Source organism: Delphinapterus leucas, chromosome 8, assembly GCF_059928025.1.
Source record: "Delphinapterus leucas isolate spDelLeu-1000000601 "Yukka" chromosome 8, BTC_Dleu_Yukka2, whole genome shotgun sequence".
NCBI classification, from domain to species: Eukaryota; Metazoa; Chordata; class Mammalia; order Artiodactyla; family Monodontidae; genus Delphinapterus; species Delphinapterus leucas.
In genome coordinates, this window is record NC_143136.1 from 9,274,153 (window position 1) to 9,289,836 (window position 15,684).

General features: G+C 42.5%; 1 protein-coding gene across 3 annotated transcripts in view; it reads right to left on the reverse strand.

Annotated features, from left to right (window-relative positions):
- LOC111171912 (nuclear body protein SP140-like protein) overlaps positions 1-15,684 on the reverse strand; it is an 85,563-nt gene that overhangs the window by 31,104 nt on the left and 38,775 nt on the right. For 2 of the 3 annotated variants that reach the window (XM_022567920.3, XM_022567919.3), the window contains exons 5-11: positions 14,568-14,630; positions 11,591-11,740; positions 11,069-11,152; positions 8,756-8,902; positions 7,992-8,075; positions 3,892-3,945; positions 3,188-3,271 (exon numbers count right to left, since the gene is read on the reverse strand). In XM_022567920.3, coding sequence (XP_022423628.2) covers positions 3,188-3,271; positions 3,892-3,945; positions 7,992-8,075; positions 8,756-8,902; positions 11,069-11,152; positions 11,591-11,740; positions 14,568-14,630 — 666 coding nt within the window. The remainder of the gene's footprint in view (positions 1-3,187; positions 3,272-3,891; positions 3,946-7,991; positions 8,076-8,755; positions 8,903-11,068; positions 11,153-11,590; positions 11,741-14,567; positions 14,631-15,684) is intronic. The other variant, XM_022567921.3, reaches the window with a different exon arrangement.

A 15,684-nucleotide genomic window follows, 5' to 3' on the forward strand; every position in this document is an offset into this window, starting at 1 on the left:
GTCTGGATTCAGCAAATACAAGTAACCAAAAGGAGTTTAGTGTGTCTGAACACAGAGTGAGAGAATGAGAGGGAATGGTGAGAATGGAGAAAGAAGCAGGAGCCTCAGGTATGGAGCTTTGGAGATCACATGAAGAAGAATTAAATTATTCCTAAAGAAAATTAAATGATATTTGGCTATTATGTAGGAAATCAGCATGAACATAATTGCATTTTTGAAAGATCAATTTAGCTAAATCACTTAGAATGTGCTTGGTGGGAACAGTATGAGAAGGAGGACAAGTAAGGAGCCTGTAGACCTAGTTCAAGTGAGAAGTGATATAGATATGGACGAGAGTGCTGGCATGGAGATGGAAATAAATGGACAGGGTGGAGACATATAAAAGGAATAATTGATAGAGTTAGGTGACAGATGGGGTACATCAACTGAGGAGATGGCTGTGTCATGGATGACTCTGAGAGTTTCAACTTGAAAGAATGAGTCAGTTAATAAGTGGTTTAGAGATAGCAAACACTGGAGGAGTAGATGCTTTCTTTAGGGGGCAAGATGATGTGCTCAGTTTAAAAAGTGTTGAGTCTGAGAGACATCTAAGTGGAGAAGTCTAGAACCTTCAGGACCTTAGCCAGAGGTCTTTCTGACACTTGGATAATTGAGTTTGGAAGCTTAGAAGGCAGAGCTGGGCTGGAAATGTGTGTCTAGGAACCATTAGATTGTAGATGGTGATTGAAACCCTAAGAGTACATGAAAGCCCTTTGGTGAGGTACCTTGTAATCTGGGTGAGTTACAGGAGCCACTTTGATACCTGGGGACACCTTACCCTGAAAACTCACTGCTAGTGTGAACCACCCCTTGTGCCAATGTTGCTTTTGTCTCATGGTCATCTCAGATCCCACAATTTCTCCATCTCTCTCCTTTCTTTCTTTTACACTGCCCTTTTCTCTCTCTACCACTTTTCTCTCATCTTTTAACCCTTTATCTATGCAGTTATCTCTGCCTCATCTTTATTCCTCTCCATTGATTGCTTCCTGTATGTATCTCATTTTGTCTAGTTCTTTATGCTTCTGTCTCTGGATCTAGTTTTACCGTTGAAGCACTCCTCTTTATATTGTCACATCACTTTCTGTTTTCTTTTTGCTTCAGTTTGTTTCTCTTAATCTTATCTTGATCTTTTGGCTTAAAAAAATTACAATCTTTGTGTTTATCTATATTTTCTTCAACCACATTTGGCTTCATCTCACAGTTTACCACTTTCATTGTCACCATCTGCCTGCTTTTTTGACACTGACCACACTATTGACTATTATTACTTCTGCCAGTTCTCTATGAGCTTTCTACATCATAGGACTGTCCATCAGTCACAGACTTTATTATCATGTTTCTGGTGAACTTCCTAGAGGTATCTTGAAAATTATCCATCTTCCTCTACAAAACTTCCCAATCTCGTGATATTTGGATCTCATGTCCACTTAGGAAAACTTGACACTTACTCAGATATCTTTTAATTTGAAGAAACTTACTCAGATATCTTTTCAGCCTAATTTTTCAATTATTTCTCCTTGCATTATCCACTTAGCCTCACCTCCCTCCACCCAGAAGCTGAGCTCTTCTTTCTCTTTTGGCTCCTTCAAACCTGTTGAAAACAGTCCAAATCTGTGCACAGGCCTGTCTGTATATGAGTATGTGTATTGGTGTGTGCATGTATGGCAATGTTTTGGGGGAGAGATAGGTAAAGAAGGAAGAGCTTTTCCTCTGTGCAGAAAGTAAAACAAAGATAACTGAGAACTAGTATCACAATTGGCTTTTCTATCACATGCTAATAGATTGGCATCTCTTCTGAGTCTCTTCCTCTATTTATTTTTAGAGCTTTGAATCCACAGGACATTGAAGGGAAATAAGGAAACAGCAGACTGTAGATGGCGACCAGGAAACAGACTTTGATGTGGTCATGCTGATCTATGTTCGAAGCTCAGATGGGCTGAAGAAAAATGCACCTGTCCAATGACTACACCTCATATCCAACAGAGATTTTCTCTGTCTCTTTCAATCTAGCCACACCTTCTCCTCCTCCTTTTCTTCAATTTTCTGCCCATCTGTGAACTTCTCTGTCCCTGATTTCTCTTAACTTCTGTGTTGATTTCTCTCATTTCATCAGTTATACTCTTAATATCTGTTCTTTTTTATTTCTCTGTTCATCCTTTTTGGCATTATCCTTCTAGGTGTTCTGTATATCATACAACTTGTTCCATTCCTACCCTCTCTGTTTCTTTATGGTTTTTGCTTTTTCCCTCTCAATCTGAATATATATTTCAAAATCCACACCAATACTGGTGATTATATACCTACCAATATATATACATATATATGTATATATGTATGTATATGTATACACACACACACACACACACACACATATATATATATACACATATGTATTTATTATTGTTGCTAAATAAGTCTTCTTGCATCAGGCACTGATACATTCCCCTGTGAATATGCCAGGTCCCTCATATCCCCTCTTTGGTCTCTGATCATGTGACACAGCTCTTATCTTCCTGCCGGTTACATAAAATAGTCACCCTTTTTTACCCTTATACATTTGTACATCTATTTCCTCATCCTAAAATGAGGAAGCAAGAGTTAGCCTTCCTAAGACTTAAAGATTTTGTGATAACAGAGTAAGATCTTATTTGCCAAAGGAATTTAAAATATCATGGTACAATCAAATTACAATGTGATGAATATCTGTCACAAACTATACTAAAGTTTGAGAATGGTTGATCTGAAGCTTTTATTTCTGTCTATAATTACACAGAAGGACCAGTTGTCTTTTGAGGCTTTTACGATTACAAATGACATTAATGTCAACCGTATATCACTATAGAAATCTAGGATCTTAGCGTTAGCAGGCATGACAGTAAGTGTTTAAAAAGAGACCATCATTTTGGTGATTATTTCTGCTAAGATAGGAATATAAAATTACATACATTTAGTGAATATGAGTCATTCTATTAAACATGAATTTATAATAATTTCCTGCCTCTTTCCATTTTCTAAAATCCGAAAAGTAGTTCCCAGGATTAACTGGATACAAGGTAGTCAAGGTCTCAGAATAAAATGCAACAGGAAACAGTGTCTTTTCATTCCTGACATTCTGCAGGCCAAGGCTTGGCATCCTAATCTTCTTTACCTGACCCATTTCTCAGGACTGAGCTAGACGTTTCCTGAAGCTCATCTTCGTTACTCAGTTCTGAAGTGTCACCACTGCTGATCCCTGCAGAAAGAAGTAAAATTCCTTTACAGTCTCAGCCTGTGTCCTAGGACCTATACAGCATGGAGTCCTTTAAAAGGAAATCTGGAAAGGGGAAGCTTATGTAGAAGAGGTAGGAATATTCCTACCACCAGGCCCCCTACGGCTCCATCTGACCTCCTGGTCAAGGTTGCTCCAGGGACCACCCCCAAGGCCGGGACTGGACACAACTTTGCCATGGAAGGCACTCGCTTTGGTCACTATTCTTTACCCTTTCCTCTTGTCTGCACATACTTCTGCTTCCACTTTGTTTCTTATCCAGGGGGACCATGGAAGCAACATTTTCAAGATGTCAGAGCCTCCATCAGCTGGGCCCTCAGTGAGCACCCCTCCACCCTGGGAACCACTTTATCCTTTTATGTGAGTGAAGAATAAACCTGTACTGCACTTGTGACACTGAACTTCTTGAGGCCTACAAGTAACATCAATTAGCCCAGCTCACCTAATTCAACATGTATAATGTGAATCATCTAAAATGCCAACAAAGTTATCATTTTATTTTAAAGGATATTACCAAAAATTTGAATGAAGCTTTTGTAGCAAAGAAAGATATTTGTTACAGCAAGAGTTTTGATTGTTCTTACGTCTTTTCCTGTTGCTTATGCTGCAAATTGATATGTTTTCAATATCCCAAGGATCTAGGAAGGAAAGGAAAATACAACCAGTAATCTATATCTAAAAGAGTAGTAAATCTTATGACTACTCACACTGTAGACAGGATTTGGACTATAAAGACACAATGATGATCATTTCTGTCTCTTCCTGTCTAAAGGAAGTGAGCTCTACCAAATGGAGCAAAGGCCCCCCCCAGTCCTTTAGCCCTAATTACAAAGTCAAAGAAGTTTTGAAAGCCAATATTTTTTCACAGGTTTGTACTAACTAGTTTGGCAATGAATCTGGACTTCAGCTGCCATGAGTCCAATAAAATATTTATCACAGTTGTTGTGAATTCGCACCATTTGCTGCAGGAACACTGATACAGTATATTGGAGAATGAGATTCTGTCCCAGACCCTACTGGAGTGTTTTATAACAAATAGGATATACACCACACTGTCTTTCTAAAATAATAAAACATTATATCTTACATCTGGCTTTAAAGATTTTGAATAAACGATTATGAATTTTTGCTAAGAGTCCAGGTTGTTAGTTCTGACTCTTCCAATAATTGTCCATATGTGATGTGTAAAGATCCTTAAATGTTTATGTGCTGGAGTTTCCTCATCTGTGAAATGAGGGAACAACAGTTTTCTGACCTACCTTTTAGGTTGTTGTAAACATAAAATGATACCTTATTTGTGAAGATGTTTTCAAATATCACTATACACGCCAATGTCATGTTGCAGGTAACGCTGGGTTCCTACCTGGCTCTGCCTTTTACTCTCCATAAAAGACCCTCAAACATTACCAACTCCAGTTTCCTCATCTATAAACCTGGGATAACCTGGTTACCCTAACTCCCTGTTAAGGTTTTTGTAAAAACAAAGGGAAGCTTTATTTATAAAAACCCTATGAGAAATCACCATGTAAGCCAATGATTTAGCTATAATTGGGGTTTGAGAGTATTTGGTCTTAAGCTATTTTTCCATCAATAATTTAATAGAAGCACAAATTATTCTGTGAAGTCTTTCTAAGTTGGGGACTAATGACAATATTGACAACAAATAGAGGAATGCTGTGCTTAGTGCTCCATAGAATAAAAGCATGCTGAGCAAGAAGTACACTGTTTCCACTCTTTAGCATGAATAGATACGATAGTGTGTAGTAAAAGGCATAATTTTACTAGCATATTTTTGCTACATCTTCAATATATCAATTGACTGGGCTCATCCAGTTAAACAACAGTTTATATACAATGCCTTCTTGCCTCCTTCCACTTCCCAACAGGGCCAGAAAAGTTAAATGTGGAAAATGATATCCTAGAAGGAATCAAATCAAGGCATGTGGAGAATGCTCAGAATAAGATTCACCAGGAAAACAGAGCTCTGGGTTTACACTCGGGATATTTGCTGTCCATGGCTGCAATCCTTATCGTCCTACATGAGCCATCTGGGATCATGAGCAGGTGGCTTCTCTGGCCCCTCCTCCCTCACTTGGTTCTAAAAAGTCAAGGTTATTGGTCACCGCACAAAGGAACAGGATTCTCGAGGGGTTTGGGCATGTGACCAAGGAACCCATTCAGCAGGAATTTCCCTCATGAGAAAACTTGCAGAAGTCTTGAAAAGCCATGCGAGGCATGGCCCGCACCCAGGCCACCCTGGGCTGCCTTTCTAAGTCATCTGCTGTGTAGATTAGTGATGTTCCATTCCCTGTTCCCAGAGCAGAGACAATTCAAATGCAAGGGGCAACTTTGCTCTGCTTGAACCTTACCGTCCTTCCCTTCTCTCTCTTCTACTTCTGACTCCTTCTGTTGTCTTTGCAAGCTTCCTTCATCTGCTGTTTCTCATGTAGGGTACCTCGGAGACCTTGTGTTCAGGGCCTTGTGTGAGCCTACTCTCCTCACCTCCTCCCACCCCCTGCCAACCTGGTGCCCTCCTGAACTATTTGCAAGCCTGGGAAATCATTTTCTCATGTGTCTGAGCCGTAGATGTGTTTTAGGACTACCTTCTAGAGCAGTCTTCCTACTAGTACTAAGACAAAGGTGTTCCCTAAAAACTGCAACAGATCTACATTTTACTTTGATAGATCTAGTGAGCAATTAGATTGAGTGTATTATTTAAAATATTGCTCTTTTTTTTTTTTTTTTTTTTTTGCGGTACGCGGGCCTCTCACTGTTGTGCCCTCTCCCGTTGCGGAGCACAGGCTCCGGACGTGCAGGCTCAGGGGCCATGGCTCACAGGCCCAGCCGCTCCGTGGCATGTGGGATCTTCCCGGACCGGGGCACGAACCCGTGTCCCCTGCATCGGCAGGCGGACTCTCAACCACTGCGCCACCAGGGAAGCCCAATATTGCTCTTTTGTAGCACCAAGATCAGGTAACATTTTATTTCTTCTTAGGACTGTTCCTAGCGTGTTTCCATAAATAGGTATGTTTCTGATATTGTCTAGGTCTGAAAAGTAGAAAGGGACAAAAATTTACCAACTGTACACTACAGAGACACAGATCTTATGGCAACTCAGGCTACCCATAGGATTGAGGAAATAACATTTTGATAATCATTTCGAGCTTCAATTTGACAAGAAAATAATGCAGAATCCAGGACGCTAGCCTTGTTATTCCCTTCAGTCTCCCATGAGACTTTGTAGAGAACTTGAAACATTTATGTGATTGTGTTTCCTCATCTAGAAGCAAGGGTTACAATGTCCATCCTGCTTAGCCCTTAAAGTTGTCGTAAGATATTGTTTGCAAAGGTCCTTTGAAAAATCACTGTATATGCCATGGCTTGTTGAAGAATTCTGTCAAAAACAATCCTTTGGGTTTCAGAATGCCTTATATGAAGTCTTTATTTCTGCTAACACTAGGTAGCTGGACAAGTTATGACATGATTCAAGTTTGTGATCAGATGATAATATGACCTTCCAGTAAAGGAATACAGCCCACCCTTGAACAATATGGGTTTGAACTGCACAGGTCCACTTAAACTCAGATTTTTTCCATACTAAATACTACAGCAGGACTTCCCTGGTGGCACAGTGGTGGAGAATCTGCCTGCCAATGCAGGGGACAAGGGTTCGATCCCTGGTCTGGGAAGATCCCACATGCTGCAGAGCAACTAAGCCCGTGTGCCACAACTACTGAGCCTGCGCACCACAACTAGTGAAGCCCACGCGCCTAGAGCCCGTGCTCCACAACTAGAGAAAGCCCCTGCTCAGCAACGAAGACCCAACACACCCAAAAAAAAAAAAAGAAAGAAAGAAGAAAAAGAAATTAAATACTATAGCACTAAACGATCCACAGTTGGTGGAATTCATGGATGCCACCTGCGTGTATGGAGGGCTGACTCTTAAGTTATAGGCAGATTTTTGACTGCACTGGAGGTTGGCGCCCTTAACCCACGCATTGCCAACCGTATTTAGCTTTCTGTTCTTTGCAGAAATCACTGCATAAATCCACCACTTCATAGGCATAGCAACTAGTAGGGGTTTTTTTTTGGCTGCGCGCAGGCTTTCTCTAGTTGCGACGAGTGGGGGCTACTCTTTGTTGCGGTGCACGGGCCTCTCATCGCGGTGACTTCTCTTGCTGTGGAGCACGGGATCTAGGCACACGGGCTCAGTAGTTGTGGCACATGGGCTCAGTAGTTGTGGCATGCGGGCTCTAGAGCGCAGGCTCAGCAGCTGTGGCGCACGGGCTTAGTTACTCCGCGGCATGTGGGATCTTCCCAGACCAGGGCTCGAACCCATGTCCCCTGAATTGGCAGGCGGATTCTTAACCACTGTGCCACCAGGGAAGCCCACAGCTAGTAGTTTTAAACACACTCATTACTTTGCTGGCCTATTTCTACTATATAATCAATATAGGGTACATATATTTATTAATGGGACCCTATAGTTAATAGGCCTCATCCCCAGATATAGATTTCACATCTCTCTGCATTTCCCATAAAAGTCCAGGAAAAAAAGACAGAGAATAGGATTCCAGAGTAAACTGGCACCACGCTACAGAAGGGGCTCAGAATAAGATGCTCAGGAAACAGTGACTCTAGTTCAGGTTCCTGCAGCCTAGGCCTTGCTCTCCCACTTCCTTACCAGACGCCGTTCTCAGTGCTGATGTGGAGGGCTCTGGGGACACGTCTCCATCGCTGGATTCTGCGGAGTCCTCACTGCTGATCACTGCACAGGGGAACAAAACCACTTAGGATCTCAGGGCGGAGCCCACACCGCAGGAAACCTCAGAATGAGAGCACTAGGAAGGTCGAGAAGCTAAGTTAACTCAAGGCACCGTGACCTGTGCTTGAATGTGTGTGACCTGCAGGTTTCTCCAGGCCCTGCACAAAACATGATGATATTCACAGAGGGCAGCTTTGCCCATTCTGCCAACACTCTTCTTCCCTCACCCTCAATCTACCTCTGACCCTCTACTTCATTCTACCTCTTTCTTTCATTCTTATTTTATTTCTTTACCTTCCTCTTGGCTTGGCCAGTTTTCCCTACTTATGCCTCTCTTTCTGGGGGTGGTATCTCTTTATACCTCGCTTTGTCTTCATGTGTTTCTTTTCCATCTCCTCTCTTGAATACCTTGGGTCTCTGATTTTTTTCCCTTTTCTTTATCTTGTACCCCCATACTTTCCTCTCTTGCTTTAGAAATTGTCTCTTGGACATCAGTACTTATTATTTACCCCTTTTGTCTTTTGATATTTTTCCAGTTCCTGGGGAATCTCTTCTGCTAAACTCACTGCACAGGGCACTGGTTCCCTCCCCTTCCTGCCTCTGTCCGTGGCCACCAGCCTCTGACCTGCCTCAGCCTCTTGCCCTGTTCCTGTGATTCCTGCTCCACATTGTGTCAGCCTTACCTATTACATCAGGTGCCTGGTTACAGTCAGTCCTTGCTTGGGTTTGCCATTCAACTTCGGGGTTAAAAAATGGCTTTTCCTTCTTTATATCCACCAGAAGGACAGAACAGGAATTGATTTGAAATCCATGGTTGGGTAGATTTGCATCTGGATCAAATTGTAATGAATGAAGAATTTTAATTTGTCACTCCAAAAGGTAGCAAGCACTGTTCATTAGCATTAACAGCCTTCTCCTTGTAATTCCACTGCAGGAGGGAGGCTTCACCCCGACCCTTCTCCTTGCTGCTGTTCAACTCTGTCCCTGTCTTTGTGTCTCTCTCAATTCTCAGGTTTGTTTTTACTTTCTTTTCACTTACTTTTCTCATCTTTTGATGATTTTTCGCTTTTCAAAAATAAAAATCACAATTTCAGTATAACCCATAGATAAAAATGCATAAATCATAAATTTTGAATTATCACAGAACAAGCATATCTGGGTAACCATCACTTTGGTCAAGTAATAGGAGATTACTAACACTCCAGAAACCTCTTAGAGATGCCCCACTAACTGTCCAGATGTATCTTGCTCAAGTTAACCACCACTTTGACACTTTTAATACCACAGATGATTGATTTTACTAGTTCAAAATTTATACAAATTTATATAAGTGGAATCATTCACTCTTGCTCTCTCTCTCTGTCCCTCTGACTTTTCAGGGGCAGGGGTGGATTTGGCTTCTTTAGTCAACATGTGTGTGATAGTCATCTGTATCCATTTCGTATATTTATCTTCACCACTATATAATATTCCTTTATAGAAATTATCCATTAAAAAATAAAACCATAAAATATCCATTTTTGCTGGCTCAAGCTTTAGAATACTATGAATGATGCTATGATGAACACTCTTTTGTGTGTGTTTTGATGGAGATAACATGCATTTCCGTTGATCTGTTGAGGAATGTAACTGCTGAGTCATAGGCTATGTGTAACGTTAGGATTGACAGAAGTGACAAAACCATGGTTGGCTTAATCCACTAAGTTTTGGGACTATTTTTTTATACAGCAGTAAATAACTGATACCACTTCCAAATAGAGATGTCCATCAGATCTTTGAATACAGATCTTCAAGCACTTGGAGGAATGAGTCTAGAGATCAGGTGTGGCTGGAGATGTACATTTAGGAATCAATAGATGATGGATGGTACTGAAACCATGGGGAGGGTGAGATGCCTGAGGAGAGGCCTATTTTTATCTGAGGGGTTTACAGGGCTATTCTGATCATTGCAAATACCTTAACCTTCTCAATGGTATTAGGAACAGTCCCTTGTGTCTTCTTTTTTGATGACTGTCTCCTCAAATGGGGCAATGTCTTGATTTGTCTCCTCTCTCTGTTTGGCCCACTCTTTACCAATTTTTAATTAATTGTCCTTTAAGTTATTCTCTTTGTGCCTCTCCTACCCCCATTTTTCTATTTATTGGTATTCTTTTTCATCTGTATCTTTCTCTATTCATCTCTTTTCCTCTACATTTGTAATCACTGTCCCCAGGGTCCAGCAGGGTCTAGGACCAGGCAAAGGAGGTGCCTAGGGCACACCAAGGTGCCAAGGGTAAGATAACCCTTATATGTGCCCCAGGGTCTCACCCTAGACCTGACCCTGCTGTCCCGTACCTGCTTTTTCAATGTATCCATTCTCTGTTACGTTTCCTACTTTCTCCTACTCTATCCCTGTTTCTTAATTATAATTATGACCTGCGTATGTCTCCTCTATATCAATTTTGTCTTTCTATATATTTTCCTCATTTAAGCATTCAAATCATCACCAAAGTTCTCCCTGTGTGCCATTGTCCAACAAACCACATCCCTCTACCTGCCACTTCCTTCTAAAAGGCCCTTCACCTGGGCTTCCTTACTTGCAAATCTGACCTGCAACATCTTACATGATTTACATGTTTCTGTTATAACCTCTGAAAAGGAAGTTGCAACTTATTTCTTTTCATCAACTCCACAACATGGCATTATTTTGATTCCATGTCAATTTATCTAAAATCTATCTCACTCTTGTACTTTGTTATTTGGTGCTCCACAGTCCACCTTTTCCTATTCTTCCTCTTTGCATTCTCTTCTCAGGGACACCCCATCCACTAAAGAGCTCAGCTCTCCTTCTCCCTTGCAACTTACACCTGCTAAAATCAGCCAGAGGTTGTGGAGAAGGCTGTGTGTCTTGGACAGTGTTAGGATTGGGAAGGGGTATATTAGTATGGGAGAACAAAGGAGAGCATTTACTCTCATAGAAAAACAAAGATGCAATTAGAAAATTGGTAAGTAATTACTTTCTTCCTCATAAGGCAATGGGCTGGGTGTCTCTTTTCTTGCATCACCATTATATGATTGGATAGGTACTTGTTCGCAGGACTCTGAAGATAAAAAAGACCACAGAGACTTGCTTTGCCCTGTTTCCATTTTCTTGCATTTCATCTGACTTCTCTTTCCTTCTTATGTTTCTACTTATAGCCTGTCTGCATATATTGCCACCTTCACCCCGTGAAAGTGCCATGTTTCATTGATTCTGGAGCCGATCTCTCCCTGACTTGTTCGACTTTTGTTTCTGTCTCTCTTCCCTGGTGGGGCTCTGCAACTCTTCGCCTTCTGTCTCTTAGTTTTTCCTTTCTCACTTTCTTCCTCCAGGTCTCTCCCATCAATATATCAGGCCCCATTCCTGCCCTCTGTGTATCTGTGTGATTTTCCCCTTCTTTGTTAATAGATGTCTCCTTGAGTGGTGCATTACTTCCTTCTCTGCCACTAGTCAGGACCTCTTGGCCATTCCACACTCACACAAACCCAGCCAGTCTTACCTGCTGGTTCAGACTCTTGGGCACATTGTTCATTTGCTTGTTGGCTTTCTAGTGCATCGTTTTGGTCACTGGTTGTATCTTTCCTCTTTGCATTTATCTGTTCTGTTTCACAGAGCTGATCCGAGAGTGCATTTTCAGGTGAGGTCGTACCTAAATCATGTTTTGATTCATCATACTTTGTTTTCCTCTGGCATCAATCAGCGTCCAACAGGAAAATACAAACCACTTTAAGCTTTTAAAGCAGAGGAAATTTAATCCAGGGATTGGTTACTTGGTGAATGGAAGAGCAGAGAAGATCAAGTGGAAGAATGCAGCAACCTGAAGCACAGTCAACAGAAAGCTATGGGAGGGACGGAGGGTGGGCTCATGGGCTGAGGTCACGGAGTAGGCAGAAGCTGGACCGTGGCTGGCCTGCCTGGTGGAAGGTGGAGTCAAGGCTGTGATGCAGCCACTCCTAGAATTGCTACTGGAGATAGTGGTGGGGCAACACCTGGCTTCTCCCTTATTCCCACTCTCTTGCTAGTGTCTCCCACATTAGGATCCCAGCGGGGAGCCAGCAGCAAGGGGAGCTGGCAAGCAAGTCCACAGGGGCAAGTGGCCAGAGAGAGAGGGCAGAGAAGAGCAGGGGAGGGTAAGGAATGAGGCCCTGGGTAAACCACCCAGGACCAGCACACACACCCTTCCCCCATGGCAAACCTTCTCTGCTCATTATTGATTCCATCGGCCCATCCCACTCTGTTCCCACCGGCCTCAATAATGTATGAATACATAGACATATTTTTCAGTGCAGTGTGGATTTTTCTCATTTAGTGCTTTTCTAAACAAAGTAATTTACGTAAAGCATGATTTAAAATTATTTCCCAAGGTTTTAATATAGAACGTGGGCCCTGGTGCATGCTTTGTGCCACATCCTGGTGGGCATGAGACACAGCCCTTCCTGTCCCTGTGCATGTCACAGCCCGCCGTACTTGTTGGGTCACACTCTTGGACACACTTATTGGTGGCCTGTTGTGTATCATTTGGGTCCTAGGTTGAAGTTTCTCTCTTTATATTCATTGCTCGCCATCACTGAGACGCTCTGGGATTCCACTTCCTGGCAGGGTTGCCCCCAGACCACACTGTGAGTTTTAAAGAATTTCATTGCCTCCTCCCTCCACTCCCCCCCCACCCCCCGCCACACACACACATGTAGAATCCCTTCTCTCTGCTCCTTACTCGTCGCAGTTCCATCCACTCACCCCTTCCTGTTCCCACCAGCTGTACGAATAGATGAATGGCTAATATGTATTCATACATTTTGGGGTATTTTAAAATGTTAACTTTCTGGATAAGTGTGATTTGGTAAAAGTATAACTGTGTTTTCAGAAATCACTCTGAAAGTTTTTTCTTTTCTAAAAATGTATTACTAATTTAGAACATTCTTTCTTAAATAACACATCCCGACTGGAAGCTACATAATAAGAGCCTTTCATATTGTGGGAAGTTCCCTGAGACTCTTCTATGTTCCTTAATTCCTAAGGAGAGTCATGGAATAAAGATTTATAATTTATTATAGACTAGTGTGCTCTAAGCATGGGGAAACTATGACCCTCAATTTATCTTCCTGGGCCAGAAGTTGGTATTGCTTTTATCACTGCTTTTCCAGCCTGGGGAATCAGTAAATCCAACGGACATCTGTGAGAGAAGAAAATCCCAAAGTTTACTATAATGGTTAAAAGCTTAGACTCTGGCACCAGATACAAATAATGATGATAATTAAATGTAGTAATAATAACAAATGCATGGAACACTGATGAACCCCCAGGCATGATTGTGAATGCTTTACATGATATGACTTGTTTAAAATCCAGCACCCTCTGAAGTAGGTACTATTATCATGTCCTTTTTAAAGATGTTGAAACTGAGGGACAAAAAGAGGTAGTCACTTCCCTAAGATCGCGAGGTAGAATTTGAAGCTAGGCCATGGGCACCTGAATTCCTGCTGTGACACTATTCACAGCAGAGTTCAATCCCAATTCTCAGTTGGGTGAACTTGTGCAAATAACCAAACTCTCTAAGCTGATACTTTTTCCTCTGAAAAACAAGGGTAATATATACCTCATTTTCAGGTTTGAGGGAAGATTAAATAAACTGTTAGCTGCATCAGTATACAGTATACTGTGATCGGAAAAATCAAATCATTATGATTATGTTTTAGATTAACAATATATTTGTTTGTACCAGTATTTTTTACTCAGGATCAAACACGCGCTGAATACCTAGTCATTCTGGGTAATGCATTTTCATCATTGTTCCATTTCATAGCCTCATGACAGATAGGTATGATGATCCCTACATTACAAATGAGAACACTGAGACTCAGGGAAATAATAATATTTTAAATAATAACACTATTAAGAGTGTTATGGGCTAATGGAGGTCAAGCGCTGTAAGCCGTGGTTATTGGTTGCTAAAGTACCAAAGGTTTCTTTCGGACGCCTGCCTGGTGTTTGGAGGGAAGCTCCTGGCCTCTGCTCCAGGGATGGAGGGAGAGGGTTTGCACGGGAGGCAGTTGGTGTCCATGGCCCTGGGGGAGGGACCCGGCAGGGGAGGTCCCCTGTCCCCTGAGGAGCGCTCATCACCTGCTCCCCCGCCACTGTGGCCGCAGCACTGACCACTGCTGCACATGACATCAAAGCACTGAGGTCGCTGCCTGATCAAGCAGGACAGAGCAGAAAACTGTGAAGCCAGGCACCTGGGCAAAAGGTCCAGGCCCAGAGCCTTCAGGAACTGGCAGCAAGTGCGTTTAAGGAGCGTGGAAGGAGCCACCCTCCCAGGCAACTCAGAGTACGAAGACTCTGTTATCTAAATCCTCAGAGAAATTGCAGATGCAAAGACTGACAATTTTTTGATACAAAGCAGCAGCCACTCCACCCCCAGAACTATCCAGAATGGGACACAAGCAGCAAAGGATCATAGAACAGAGTCAAGAACAGACCATCGTAAGATGAGGACTCTCTGCAACACCAATTCCGGCCTTGACAGGAGTTTTCCCAAGTTCCTACGGGGGAAAATTAAAAGTTTATCTCAGATATTGAAGTATGGGCTGTGCCAACCTCCCCTAATCCCTTTTTTATAGATAAGAAGTTTAAGAGCCCCTGCAGATATCAATACAGAGACCATCTGGACCTGGTGGATCTCATCCAACTCTTGTAGTCAAACTCCAGTCCATAGACTGGAAGACAGGTCAGTGGCACCCTGGCTGAGAGTGCCTCGGCCAGGCCATCTCACTGGGTGACCTCCACCAGCCATTCAGTAACTAGTGATGGCTTATCTTGACTCCCACGGTCATAGTGAACTTGCCTTTGTCTCCAGAGCTGCCCCTGACTGGTGGCCTTCCCTTACTTCCTGCAAAGTTCTGCTGCCTCTTCCCCACTCCCTCTTACTCCACTCCCTCCCTGTGCAGGTCTTGTTGGCCTTTCCATGAGGATTCAGTGTCTGATTCTCCACTTTCTCCAGCCCTTGGGATTCTTTTTCAGTATCTTTCCCTATTTTTTTTTTTCATGGTTCTGTCTTTTCCATTAGGTTACCAGGTAGTATCCAGGGTTGCAAACACAGGCTCTGGGTTCAGAATGCCTGGGTCCATCACTGCTCATTGACCCCAGGACAACTATTTACATGGTCTATCTAGATTTCAGCTTCCTTATCTGCAAAATGGGCACATAAGTGATATCATCCAATGGCACTAATCCCACAGCTGCCAGAATAAACGTTCAATCAAGTGAGCTGTTAATAACTTGGCTGTTTTTGTTGTGTCCCTGACCCCTTTCTCCTTTCATTTCTTCTTTTTCTTCCTCTCTGTCTCTCAAATACCCACATCCTCTCCTCCACGTCTCTACCACTTCCTCGCTTCTGTCTCTGTATGACTGCCTTTCTCCTTGAACATTCCTGCTCTTGAACAATATCCCCCACGTTTAAATCAGTCCCTTCTTCTGCCGTCATCAAGGGTCTCCTCTTTGACATTGACCTTGGGCCCATAGTCCTTAGCCCTTCACACCTTTACACTGATCTTCTCCTACAGGAGTCTTTCTAAATCACAATTACTTCCAGGTAGT